Source organism: Hypomesus transpacificus, chromosome 11, assembly GCF_021917145.1.
Source record: "Hypomesus transpacificus isolate Combined female chromosome 11, fHypTra1, whole genome shotgun sequence".
Classification (NCBI taxonomy): Eukaryota; Metazoa; Chordata; class Actinopteri; order Osmeriformes; family Osmeridae; genus Hypomesus; species Hypomesus transpacificus.
In genome coordinates this window covers 11,053,331-11,068,357 of record NC_061070.1, presented here as the reverse complement: position 1 = coordinate 11,068,357, position 15,027 = coordinate 11,053,331, and the positions used below count along the sequence as shown (strand labels likewise).

Below are 15,027 nucleotides of genomic sequence, written 5' to 3'. Positions count from 1 at the left end.
TTAGCTTTCGTCTGAATCACTGTTTGTTTCTCTTTGAGGTGGCGGTGATGACTTCGAAGTGTTCTTGCTGTCCTGCTTGGAAGTGCTCGATAGGTCAATTGCCATGTCCTCATTGTCGTCTGCAGCACTGGCGCGGTTTGCCCAAGCCATGTCGCTGTCATTTCCTTTTGATTCCTCTGCGTAAGATTCTGAGTGAGATGATTCGGGCGATCCTGGGGACTGTTTCACAATTTCCATGGACTTCTTGTGCATGCCTGTGTAATGTGGATAACAGAACGTTAGACCGCCTTATAATATTAAGACTAAAATTGCTACGTTTTAAACTAACTTCAACTAAGGAAATACCAATTATTCCTATTCCTCTTGAATAGACATCTGAAAAAGGTCTTTAGGGTTTCAAACATCAGTTTACAAAACTAATAATAGTTCAAAACTTATTTCTAAAGGTTGATTGTACAGCTTTACCCTTAACAATGTCTGGGTGATAGCCTCAGGGCCTTTAAATAGAAAACAATTGAAAACTGACAAATACAAACACACCTCAGCTATGTATTCAAGTGATTGAATACATATTTGAGTCATATATTATTATTAAAGCAAACAACCTGCTGGCTCACCTAGAAGCCAGGGAGCACAGGAACCCATCATTCCGCTCTTGGCGGAGTTGATGATCGATTCTGGCAGAGGGATTGAGTGGCGGACCATTGCCCCGTAGAGTCCGTACTCGGCCATTACACTGCTACGACCCCAACACTTCTCACGTTTCCTCCACTTGGCGCGACGGTTTTGGAACCAAACCTTAAAACATTGGCAAGATGTTGGATTAAGCTAAGATCTTTGATATTTGATTGATAGGCTTATCTATTTTACCGACAATCTAAAGGAATGCCTACAATATAGCAAAACACGTTTTAATTTATTCAAGCCTAAATATAGGCCTAGCCTATACATTTTTTTGTTAGACTATACCAAGTTCTTGATAGGCTGTATACCTGTATTCTGTCTTCTGGCAACTCTGTTTTCATTGCTAACATTTCCCTTGCATAAACGTCTGGATAATGTGCTTCATGGAAGGCCTTCTCGAGCTCCTCAAGTTGATGGGAAGTAAACACGGTTCTGTAAAGAAATATAACATTTCAGAAATCTTTCATTTGAGGCAGTTATTAACTTTGTTTACTACGTTTAATATTAGAAGAAAGCGTTCCCTTAGCCAAGTGTACCAACCTGTGCCTCCTTTTCTTTCTCTTCTGCGAGTTAATAGAGTTTTTCGAGTCGTTTCGATCACCAGAAAGACATTCATCATCTAAAAATCATGAACAAATTAATATTAGTCCCATTACACACGATGCATGAGCTAAATTAATACAACATGTTTTCAATGCTTACGGTTAACAAGCTTTGACTTAATTCTTTCGATTACCAAATGTATACATTTGACCGAGGAAAAGTTAAATTACGAATGAATATGCTCAAACTTAAGCGTTTGAGCATCAGAGTAATATCAGTGGGTGGCAATTGCAACATCAATTTCAATCATAAGTGGACAGCTCCCACTGTCTTCAGTTTGTAAACAACGAGTTCAATCAATCATATTTACCAGAGTAAGCAACTCTTTGTTGCTCCAAATTCTGCATGAAATGGGTATCCGACCGGGACTGAAGGAGGGGAAGGTGATTAGGCAGAAAGCACGGCGCCCCCGGAGGCTGTTGAGCCGCCAAACTGCACAAGAACCCCAAACCAAGCGGCAATGATCCTCCAGTGAAATGGAATCCCCCGATCCCCGCGCTCTGAACATCTCCATTCGCACTTAATCCAGGTCCAGATGGGCGAGACTGGAGATCAGATTCAAGACCCAACAAATCGGTTATGGCAAAGCCTTTAGACCTGAATCCAGATCCATGAAGTCGTGATTTATCAATTCCAAAAGCTGGAGACAGCATTTTGACTTTGGGTTTCTCCTCTGCACCATCATCTCTTCCAGTCATGTTTGACATTTTTAAAGCGCTACTTTCTCTTTCTCCTGCAGTTTGGGAGGATGAGGCGGGAGACACCATAAGGAGGGACAATTTATCCCTGTCGTCTCCCGGGGATAACCCACCAACGTCCAATCAGAGATGAAATGTGGCACCCGTCAATCCAGGAGGCGTTTCCCTTTTTCAATCCCAAAGGATTAATTGCCACCAATTTTCTCTCAAATCCGATAAGGATTTTCTCCCCCTCCCCATCAGAATTGGTCATAAGTGTTTTTCTCTGTCGATGGTGAATGTCACTTATAGCATATAGGCATATATGCCATCTAAGCAATATGGGCATATATGCATGGTTTAAAATGCTTTAAAACGTTTGACTGTAGACCATTTGACATTATGGCACTCATGGGTGTTTTAGTGTATGATAGCCTTGCTGTTAGTTTTTTATTTTACGTACGCCTGTATATGTTATAGGTTATAGTATGCCTTTGTAATCAAAACATGTTTATGCTATCAGTTTTCTATAATAACATATTAAATGTTTAATTGTTATTATATAACAATGTGTTTGTAGGCTACTCTCCCTTTATTAATTAAACCTTTATGGTCTATTTCATATTATAATGATATCCTATTTTATGGTAGCTATGGCGACTTGGTACACACCAAATAAATCTGAAGCCTATAGCCCCTACTTCAGTGTATTCTTGGAAGTAGGTCTATATCTAACTAAAATCCTCAATTTGAAATGTGATGACTGTTTGGGCATAATCTTGAGGTAAAAGGTCTTAGGCCTCCTAGTCAAAATGTTGCAACTTTTATCTCACAATATAGCATATAGGCCTATGCCATGGGCCGCCCACCTTGCAAAACGTTTGGTGATTGATGAGGCCTAACATAATCACCTTCATGTTTTCATTTAAGACCTTCTGGTCAATATAAATGAATTGATTTACTACGAAATGATTTTGTTTAAGAAATGTCCTTTTTCACACGACGATATGCATAATAGCGATATTAACCTTTAGCAATGTGGCAACCTTACAACTGGACTAGCCGAATATAAACAAAATAGTCTTTAAGATTTTCCAATCGCTTCCAACTGCCACACGCGGGTGTGTGTGTGCGTGTGTGTGTGAGAGTGAGTGAGTGAGTGTGAGAGGGACCCCTGCCATTTGGGGCTTGCATTATTGGCTACGAGGGCATGGAGAGCGCAGATCACGGCCTTCGAAGAACACTTTCACTCTGGATTGAACCAACGAACGTGCTGAAAATCTCTCGTTGTAATTAGAGTTTCGTAATCCGACCCACCACCAAATTTCCTGTCTGAAAAGTTATTAAGATAAACCCGTAATTGTTTTGAAGTGGACAGAGTGAGCTTTATAAACTTACCCTAATTCTGAGGGTTCGGCAAAAGGAAGCCTCGTAATGTAAAAGCAATTAAGACATTAGGACCAAGTTATTCTACCATCAGATTTAGTAGCCTAATGGGTCAATTGTATAGGCTATAGGCGAAGAACGCTATAACCGTTCATTAAAGGAGGAAGCCTATCTTGGTTCTGATTTCAAACCTTCGTCTTAAAAAAATTCGTCTTACACAAGATAATTAAACAAAATACATTCGTTTAATATTAGCCTCTAATTCGTTTATCTGGGAGTTTTTCCTTGTGTTCCATGCGGGGTTAGGTTGGTTGAGGGGCAGTTCTATGGGCGTATGTGAATTCCTCTGTGACATTGCTTGTAAAAAGAGCTAGGTATCCAATCCAAATAAATTTGATTTTATTTAATTTGAATATAGGCCGATCAATTAGGCATACAGGCTGAAGACTCGGGTTTGCAAAACATGGTTTTCTGTAGATTGAAGAGGCATTGTTATAGTGTTACTAAGTGTAGACTAAATTAAAACTACAAAAGGCTAATGCAGAGGAGGCAATGTTATGCTGAGACAAACATTACCATAAACCTCGAAACGAAAATAGACCTATGATTCTGATGACGCAACTATTTGGTAGGCCTTCTTAGGCCGACAATATAAACACATTTGGGAGTTAACGTCACGCATTGTCTTAATTGTGGTCAAATGTCCCACAATACATTTAAAATAACTGTGTAGCCTGTTAGGGCCTATCTTTTAAAGCTAACCAATCGAACCTAATTTCTGAATAGTGCTAACAATAAGATGATTCTTACAAACCTGAATTTCCCGTTTAGTTCATGATTTGCGTAGGCCTATGAGCACACAAAGGACAAACTAAACACTTTTAGGTAATTGAGTTATAGGCTATTAATTTAGCTCAGTTTAATTCGTATTGCTTCAGGGTTCGCGGCCAAGAGACAGCTAATTTATAATTAAGGCACCCTTAAACTCGTGTTATTAGTTTTACTTGCGGAAAAATAAGATAAAAAGGAAAAAGAAAAACATTATCGTGAAGGTCCAGATTACAAGGCAGGGTGTCATCAGATCAGATTATCTTGGATTAAACTAATCAGTAAATGTTTCTCCGCTCATTATTTTTTTAGGAGATTTCCTGTCAATTCTCAACCGTTAAATGTATTAATCTCTTAAAAATGTGACATCAAAAAATAATTATTTGCTCTATTTTCCTCAGGGGTTGCCCACAGGGGTTGTTGAGTACCACGTCGCACGTGAACCTGGATAGTATCAGCACTGTAGGAGCGGTCTCACATATGGTGAATACTGTAGGTTATGCCTATTTAATATTTTATAACCAAAGAACTGGCAAACTAATAGTAAAACAATGCACAATAACTTCAAAGTGTTCTATGATGGCATAATGTAAATTATAATACGAGGGAATGGAATCAAGCATTCTGATTGGTTGAGAGGGAGTTCCGGGATGTGCATTATTGAGTGATAAAGTACTGTATTCCTTTTTACATTTACCTTAAAGGGTAGCGTTCCATATTAGTGCGCACTTTAAATAACTAAATGGTTGCCAAAAAAAGACTGTCTACAAGTACTCGTGTTCAGCAGTTTATTGGTTAGCATGCTAGACTAGCAACATTCGGTTAATATTTGAGCAATAATATTGCACTGTCCCTTGCTATCAGTGCCAACTAGCTGGTCTAGCTACTGAAACGTGCACGGAAGTTATGGTGTATCCAGGCTAACTAGATATCCACTTATTTAATTTTAGCTTCGTAGCCACGCAATTACATGACCTGGCTTCTTAAAACGACGTTTTCCACGAATGCACAATTAATGGAGATATCCAAATCAACATAAGCTAACCTTAACAACAGCCTAATGTTAGCCTATAGAGTCCCAAGTCACGCGTACTGTAACTATAGTTTACAACATATGTAGTTAGCTAGCATATAGCCAGTCCCTACGAAACATTTATGATTGATTTAGAATGTTAAGGCCTGATGTTAAAATTAAATATTATTTTATTGAAAGTGTCCCATTGTCATTGTTGTTATTTTAAAGGCAACTTTGATTAAATAAGTAATGTGAATGAATGAGATGGTGCGAGATCTAACGAGGCTAACAAATGTGAAGTTCACAATGCTGTTTGTCCGTTGCATAGCAACAGCAACAAGTATGGGACTATTTTCTTTCGGCTACTGAAATGCGATACGCAACGTTTATAACTATTTTGTGCTGAAACGCAGCTTAGTATGTATTTACTATTTATAATTTCTCTGGTAACCGTATTATAAAAGTAGTAAGGTACTCGAGGCAGTAGGCCTACTTTGCGCGTCGGGCCTAACAACACCCTTTATTGACGATAAAGTTCTGCCTGCCTCTCGTACCTTATTGCTTAAATAGCCTATAACAATTACAATGTTTGGTGTTAGACGTTTTGTTCATTGTTTAATGTGTCTGTATTCTCCTTTATTGTATTGAAGAGGTCAGAAAATACAGATAATGTTAGCTGTTTGGAAGTGCAACTACAATGCAAGTATAGGCCCTACACCCCTTTGAAATCAGTCAAACACTTAGGCTACTTATGGTTTTTAATTTTCCAATTATGACTTTGAGAAAACTATGACTGACATCAATACTGGCAGTGGCTGTAGCCTCTCAGACAGAAAACCAATGCTCCACGTTTGTTTTATTGAGCCAATTAGAAAACAGAAGAGGAGGAAGGAGACAATAGTGTCTAAACATTTAACCATTTGTCAGTCGTGCCCACACCATGGACTCCCTGCACTCCAACAATTCACATCTGGCAGTGGGACAAATCCTTTGAGGTATGGGGATGGGGGAAGAGGGGTATGGGTAGGGTGTGACTTCATGGTTCTCTCTCGACAAACATGTCATGCAAAAGCAGCTTGACTGTGCTACCAGTCCAGATGTTCCAGCCTCTCTATTAGGATTCTTCAGAATTGGTTCATCACCAAGCACATGACATACCACCACTGCAGATGCACAGGGATCATTATCCCTTCAGCCAATGGAGGAGACTCTGTTGATTCCCGGATCCTGTTGCCTCTGCTTTGGGTCAAGTCCTTTAATGCCTTAGCTAATGTGCATCTTAAGACGTGTTAAGCCATGTTGTACAAAAGCTTATACTACACCCCTTGGCGACATCCAATAACAATAAGATTGTCATGACTCCCCTTCCAGCAATGTTCATCTCCAGGAAAATGTTCATCCAGTAAGAATCTGATGTGGATATGTTACAGACAGAGCAGAGGCCATAGTTGAGCCAAACTCCTGTCCAACACACCCCACACATTACACACACACATGGACACTCTCGCACGCACAAAAAGCACACATGCAAAACCTTCTGCTTGCAAAGTACAAAATAAATGTGACTTTTAATCAGATTTTTTTATTCATGCCCCCTTCCAGTCTAATCTTCGATATAATCATAATGAAACAATGACGCAGCTACAGTGATTGCTGAGCTTAAACAGATTTACATAGGGTACGTAAAGTGTCAACATCAGTTTGACTTGTATTATTTAAAGGACTGCTGAGGCTTAGGCCTTCAATCAAAATTTGGGTTATTGCTCATCCGGATTCCAAAATAAGAGGGTGTTTGTGAATTGTGACTGCGTGTACTTGTGTGTATGTTTGCATCTGCCAATGGGTATATTAATATAAGACTGCTGTTCTGTCATAAAATGAGAAAAAAAGACATTGAATTAATTCTGAACCTGGATTACAATTATATTTAGAAGAGAAAACATTGATTATGGGGGATGAATAATACGTTGAGATTACATTTAGATCCTCATAGAGTGCTTATCCAGATCCAGATTTCTGTCAGGTTTTAGAGTTCAGTCATTTTTTAGCTTTTCATATCTCAACATTTTTCATCTTAACTTTCACTTTATGTTCGTAATAAATTCTGTTGTCTTCTGTAAGCACAACATTGTTTAATTCCATTCCACTGAGGGTCTATGGCAGCATCTGTTAAAAGCTTGATGGCAATCATCAGCAAAGAAAAGAGCATCAGTGATGGTCACATGGTCCCAAGGTTTTGTGGTTGTGGTATTGCGTCTCATCACTTCATTGTCATGTTCATATGTCAGTTCATAGTCTTTCACACAAGATAAGATAAACTACTTTCATACATTATTTACAAGCATCCTTTCGGTAGATGTCGTTCTTATAAAGGAAATTCTTTAAAAAGGAATGCACCTAAGAAGTGTACCCTAAGGCTGTGTGCAGAGGGTGAGCCAACAGAGATGTAGGGTTATTGTTTTTGGGGGTGATGACACATAGCGTCAGAAAGCGGCTTGCTACTGTATCCCTGGAGAGACATGGTCCTCTAAGAGCCATAGATCAGTAATGAATAGTCAATATGCTTCGTTAGAGTACAAACTTAATTAACAAAACGTACAATTTGACACTTTAGGAAAAGGCCCCAGGGAAGACCCAGGACACGCCGGAGGGACTATGTCTCTCGGCTGGACTGGGAACGCCTCAGGGTCCCCCAGGAAGAGCTGGTGGAAGTGGCAGGGGAGAGGGAAGTCTGGGTCTCCCTGCTTAGGTTGCTGCCCCTACGACCCGACCTCCGGATAAGCGGCAGATGACGACAACAACGACAATTTGACACCTAACCTGGATGTATTTAATAGTTATTATCATGATAATATAGGTCAAAAATTATTAGATTAATAACCTACAGTATGATTTGTACATGATTCTAAACTTGGTTATATTACATTTTGTTAAAGAAAATAGGCACCTATTTGACAACAATTTACTTTTACTTTAAGCGAAATACAAGTTAAAATGTCTGAGCATTCCACCCTGCCAGTCCAAGCACTGTCCTCTCCAAGTTGGACTACTGCAACTCGCTTCTCGCTGGTTCCCCGCATGCGCAACCCGCCCTCTCCAGAGGATTCAGAACGCAGCATCCAGCCTGATCTTCAACCTACCCAGACGCTCCCAGGTTACCCCGCTCTTCATCTCCCTCCACTGGCTACCCATCACGGCCCACATCAGATTCAAGACCATTACTGACCTTCCGAGCGGTGAACGGGACTGCACCTGACTACATCCAGTCTTTCGTCCAGCCTTACACCCCGACCCGCCACCTACGGTCTTCTTCTGACAACCGTCTGGTGGTTCCACTTCTCAAGAGCGCCCACTCCCAACCCAAGCTTTTCTCCTGTCTTGCCCCCCAATGGTGGAATCATCTCCCCACCTCCATCAGAGATACTGACTGTCTCTCCACCCTCAAGAAAAGGCTAAAGACGCACTTGTTCCGGGAGTAAAACGATGCTTAAGAAATATTTGTTGGATCAAATGTTAGTTTATTCCCTCCAGGAACACAATTACACTTATTGAGGGACTTGTTGCATTTGTTGGTTAGTTGTAACTGATTTAACTACATGTACTCGTTATTATATTGTTGTTGCTTGCTTTACTCCGGGTACACTCTAGCACTTTCGAGGATCATGTTGTTTAATTGTAATTTGTATAACTACATGCTCTCTTGGTTCTACCCATTGGCACTTATTTGCTTTTCACAATGTATGCTTCATGTTTTGGCTACCCGCAATGTTTTTGTGTTTTTTTACACGCGTTGTTTATGATCATTGACCTATGCACTCTTTGTAAAGCTCGTTCTTGTAAGTCGCTTCGGATAAAAGTGTCTGCTAAAGGAATACATGTAAATGTAAAATCCATCAATCTGATTTATCTTGTCAACCCTCCCCCCAAATAAGAAAGTGCATGTTAAATAAATTACCAATGGTCAGGTAATTGCCAATTTAACAATTGCATTTTGTTATCCCAAAATTGTTTCCTTTTTCATTTATGATGTAATAATTCAATGTATAAGGCTGTGTAAGCGATATCAGCAGTTTCAGTCAAATGATTTTCCCTCCAGTCGGTAATAATGCCTGTGGTCACTGACACAAAAGAGAGACAACACACTAGCCCTTCTTGGTTTTGTTGTTAATTGTTTTGCTGGTCTATTGTTTACTGGAGACAATGGCATAGTAGACACGCGTCATCCACCCGCAAACCAGCCATTGCAGGCCTACTTTGGCCCAGTAATTATTCAAAAATGCACATATATGCAAATTGGTGGGGATAGATTAACCTAATTCAGTGATGTAAACAACTCCTCGAGCGGGATTAAAGTTTTGTCAATTAGAAAGGGTCTCTAATGACCCCTAGTAGTCTGGAAGTCTGGGCGTACAGTCTTTCACTGGACGACTCTCCCTAATTTGCATTTTATAATCTCACCCTTAAAGTGAGGCCAAGCCAGACATGACACACTCAGGAAGTCTGCCACTAACAAAACAAAACAATGATATGTGTGTCTGGTGGCATTAGTAATAATGGCTAATGATTAAAAGTTAATACTGTACAGACACCCCAACCGTCACACCACGCTTGTAAGGCCATGTGGGGTACGCGTGCCACTCTGACAATAAGCTATGTAAGATATTTGCATATGCTAATTTACTATATTTCCCAGTTAATTTCCATATTCTTGCCAAATGACCAGTGGTGTTCCTAATGAACTCAAATGGGGTATGTCTTGGTCTTATTCCTTGAAATTCGAAACCTGAAGACAAATGACAAGACTCTGGGAAAGTTGTTATGGTGGTCTACCATAACCCCCCAACGGGGTTATGGTAGAGTATAATCTATCTACCCTCTTTCATTAAGAAGGAACTGAGAGATCCATTAAAACTATTGCAATCAACTAAGTAGGCCAATATCACTTTCATAAGAATAACACATTTTAAATACAATGAATCCAGCCATACAAAATCGCCAGCCACAACCCCACATCCAGATGTCAGGTGGCATGATTGTTCCAAACTTGACAAAACAGATGTCCCTAAAACAGTAACGTACACTGAGATGATGCCTCTTCTACATTCCTCAACAGAACCCTATTAATAAGATGGTTTCACTAGTTTTCTCTGCGTGGGTCACAACAGATGGTTCCTATTCCAAACTAGCTCTGAATGTCTAAAACTTGCTTAGAGAGTTAGAGGACATGTTCTTTCTGCTCAGAGTAGAAGCCATCATAATGAGCACTCCAGTTTTCCACTATAAAATGTGTCGCATTCAGTTATTCAGCCACACAATGTTACTATTCTTCTCTCAGAAACTTGTCTCATTGACTTAAATCATATTAGGGTGATGGCACCCTCTCTTTTCTGTCTCTCACCATCTATTCAGAGTGTGTTAAATCAAGAATCATCCAGTCAATTATGGAGATATTAATCAGGACTTCTCTGCGAGTGAATGTTGGAAGAAACAGACGGTCAACCGTTGTCCGCAATGTGTTAAGGACTCTAAATGTGCTTCAATGGGTTCTGAGTGCAGAGCTGGACAGGGTGTTGGGTGTTTCTTGTTGGGGCATCACAATGGAGAGTGAAGGGTCTGGTCCCATTATAGACCTGCTCACTACATGGTTCCTCACCGACACCGGTCAGTCCTTATGATCCCCTGCCATCAATATAATTTTCTATGTAAACATTTACACAAAAAAACAAGCTTTTGTAGTAAATACATGATCTTACACTGACTCTTTTGGAAATAAACTTAAGGAAACTTATTGACAGTCCAAATGTCCTTACAATGTCTGATTTGATTCAAGGGGATTTAGCTACACATGGATGTAAGCTTGGTGAAAGTGATAGGGAGAAGCCTAAGAGTATTACATTGAAAATGAAAACAAAATCTGAATGTGATTAAACTATTCTGCAATTTCAAAATAGATGGATTAATAAAAGAAAATTGTTTGCCCCTTTGCTGGCTTTTGAGGGGATTGTTACATATGGTGACAAATCAGACATATGGAGGGCGATGAGGAAGAATGGAAAAGTACAATTTCACTGATGGATTATATACAGTGTAATCATCTTCCCTTTTCTGAACCCAAAATTTGGTTTAATGGGTTTCACAATAAAAAGATTTTCTACCTTAAGAAACCATATGCTGTGACATTGTGGATTTTTTTACCCAACAGATTGCGAATCATTTATTTCTATAGTGTCCATAAGAATATTTCATCTATCGTATAATCAACAATGGGAATGGGGATTGGATGGGGCTAAAACTTTTGGGTGCCGCAGAGGAATTGATCAATTCCTTTGATAAGTAGGGTGTCTGGCTGGCACAGTCGTCATGGGCATGAGGGCGGGCGCGTGGCGCTGCCTCACTGTGAGCAGCAGATGTCTTGTGTTATCATTTCATGATTAAAAACAACCTCCTCTTCCTCCTCCTCTGTACCTCAAGACCAGTGGCCCTCGTACCCCCCATCTGTCTTCAATCTGCTGCCACAGTGTGTGTGTATGTGTGTGTGTGTTGGGCTGAGATGGTGAGCAAGCTGAAGCCCTCTGCCTCCTCTGCAACAGAAGACCCAGATCAGGTTCCGACGGCTGTGAAGCAATAATACCTTCAGGATGCATATTTCTATCAGCAATTCTATCAAATATTGAGCAGTGTCTTGGGCTGTTGAAAGTGTGCAATAAGAAGCATCACTAAAGCAATAGCTAGTTTCATCCAATTGAATGGATAATCTGCACCATGAGCATTCGTGGACTATTTATCAAGCCCTTCTCCCATTTCGTTACAGGCGAGGGGGGAGGGGGGGGCTGGGGGCTGCTGGGGGCTTGGGCAGGAGGAGGAGGGTCATTGGGTCATGTGTGGAAAGTGTCCAGGACTGTAATGCCTCCCTTTAAGGTTTGCTTCTGTGTGACTTACAGGCGCGTGCCCGCTGTACCCAGTGCCACCAACTGTGTGTCAGGATTAGAGCAAATGAGGCTAAGAACAGATTGGAAAAGAGGGGAAAAGGAAAATAAGAAGAAAATCGGTTTAAAAATGCAAACATTAATTCACAATTAATGACAATGAATTTAACCCTGCACCCCCCCTGAGGGGGAGTTTAGTTAGTCCACCGCTCAGGTCAATGTGGCTTGTACTGTAACAGCAGTTGATACATGGTCAACATAAAGCTAGAGGGCACTTTTTGATTATTATTGGTGGAACTTCTTTTGTGGAACTATATTTTTTGTGGAAATTAAGTGGAACTTTCATAAAACAATATATGTATATATGTATATACATATATGTATTAATTTGTATGTACTGTATACAATGTATAAATCATAACGTTTTTGAGTTTTACTTTGAACTTACTGTTGAGTTTCAACCAATTGTGTGTCATCCCAAAATAATTTCCACATCAGCAACATGTTGACTTTCTCGGGGTACCTTGTACTCACCAACAAAACCAATACATTTTCACAGCACTCAATGGGTGACTTTGAGTTGATAAAACATTGATGCATTTAGTTCATGCAGCATCAATTTAAATATGTAAAAGCGAGAACTAATTATTGTATCTCCAAAGTCCCACTGACATTGGTCCCACAAATCTTGTCCATGTTGCGACTGAGACTGTGGCATACGTTCTCCGAGTCCAACAGAAGTAGCCAGTTTTTAGCTTCCCTCCCTTGGGCCAAACAGTTGCTCTTCAGCTAACTAATGAAACGCATATGCTCCACAACGACCTTCCTGCAGCCTGACAGATGCCTGCACAGAACTGGTTGGATCCTTGATAGAGTAATTCACTCTTGATTAGGGTCATTCACATCTGATGATTGCATACAGTGCTAACAAGACGCTCATGTTGTCATGGGGATGTATGGTGCAGATGACAGTCTGGAACCTGAAATGTGTGTCACAGTGTGAACAGAGATGGCATGCTCCTTATGTCTGTTATCTTGCCATTTCCTTTCATCGCAATGAAACGATTTACTCATGCCGTACCTGTACATGAATATCAGTTTTCATATTTGAAATGTTGACCAAAAAAAACGTTATATGTTTGCCTCATACACCAGCGTGCTTAACCAATAAAGCAAATTGAGATCCTGGAATTAAAGTCATCCCTGTGAAATCAGACAACAAAAGCCAGGCACCACAGGTTCCAGACACATCTTCCTCATTTGGCCATCTCTTCATATCTGCTGCTTATCTCATTGTAGGCCTCCAATCCAAGTTAACTCGGATTATCTTCCATGGAACAGGCATTAAGAGGAGGATAACCTCTGCTTCTAATGAGTTAATCTACTGGCACGTTAATGAGTCTTGTACTAGATTGCTTAAATTAAAAGCAAATATCAACAGTCATTTGGCTAAAGGAGAACGAGTGCCTCAGCTTGGCCTCAATAATTCATCCTCTGTAATGCATTAAGTGATTTGATTCCCCAGGTCATTGCAGTAATCATGTAATGTAAGTGAAAAACAATACAATTAACAGGTTATCAGGAAATTAAGTGACGACAATGAATGGAAAGTGGGATAGTGGTCAGACAACTTAAATGTAGCTGTGTCTGTAACGATCCACTTGGAATCCAAAGCTGCCAAAGGAAAGTACTTCAACTGAGGACCAATGCTTACGGTTTTAAGATTCACTCTTGACACCAAGGTGAGAACAAATCATTTGGCATTTTTGATTTCCTTTTGTCAAGTTTTACAGTGCACATAATCAGCTTTGCAACCACTTTTCACAAATCTTAAACAGATTGACCAGTGATTTTGTAGCTATCATTGTTCAGATATTAAGAGGTCACCAAAAGTGTGAGTGGCTTTACATATATAAAAATAATCTGTAATCCAGGTTTGCTGCAATTGTTTGCATAGAGATCTATCTTTTTGAGATACTTAGTTTTCATAGGAAATCATGTCTGATTAAACTTGGAAGGTTTTATTGTTGCCTTTTCACTGCCGCTTATTTGATCAAACATATTTGCTGACTTTCACGCTAGCCTGTGCATGTGACAAGGATTTGAGTCTCCTTAACCCGAGCCCCCCCCTCCCCCATTAATGATTTGAAAGCAGGGGTCAAGAAAAGCTATCTTTTCACATAGTACAGAGTGGTGATGGCAGAGGAGGGAATAAAAGCGACATTAGAAACTTCCAACAATCAAGTCAAAAATAATTGAGAGGACAATGAATAATATATTTAAGTCTGGAACTGTGTCAAACTAAGATCCTTCATAAACTTGAATGAATACATTTCAATTCTGAATTAATTAATTAATTGTGAAACTTAGGTAGTGTACATGTTATTATCAATATGCAATACAGGCCTATAAATAAATAAATAAATAAAACATCTTGTGTAGATTATCATATGAGACCATAATTCTGAACCTTATAGAAATCTGTAAAGATTTCTCGATTTATAATTAAAGTAATGGATCAAACTGGGGATGTAACCAATTACCTTGTCCTCACTTTAATTGACATACAATTGTTGTTAATATGTCTGTTTAGTCAGTATGAATTAAAGGGGCATTCCAATTGCAAGAACTGTGTGATAATGTGAATGTAGATGTAATGTAATATATATATATATGTAATGCAATATTTATCTCGACTTCTAGTAACTTTTGTGGTACATTACATGCAGCATTAAATGCCTCTTCCTCATTGCTGTGTACACTGCATCTGGTCCATGCTCACAGCCTAACTCAAGCTGAACATTAAATACTTTGGAGCGCAAAGCCTAGAAAAGGCCTGTTGAAAATGGTCAAACACCAAACAATGAAGCAGTTGTTGTCAGCAAAGTGAGGACAGAAGGTAACATGA

General features: G+C 39.7%; 1 protein-coding gene across 1 annotated transcript; it reads right to left on the bottom strand.

The window, feature by feature from the left end:
- vsx1 (visual system homeobox 1 homolog, chx10-like) lies at nucleotides 1-2,381 on the bottom strand. Its single transcript, XM_047029406.1, has 5 exons — nucleotides 1,598-2,381; nucleotides 1,225-1,303; nucleotides 993-1,116; nucleotides 618-798; nucleotides 1-254 (listed from the first exon to the last, which is right to left on the bottom strand). Exons 1-5 carry the CDS (start codon nucleotides 2,052-2,054, stop codon nucleotides 1-3), a joined length of 1,095 nt encoding a protein of 364 aa, XP_046885362.1. The 5' UTR covers nucleotides 2,055-2,381.
- Nucleotides 2,382-15,027: the final 12,646 nt, after the last annotated feature.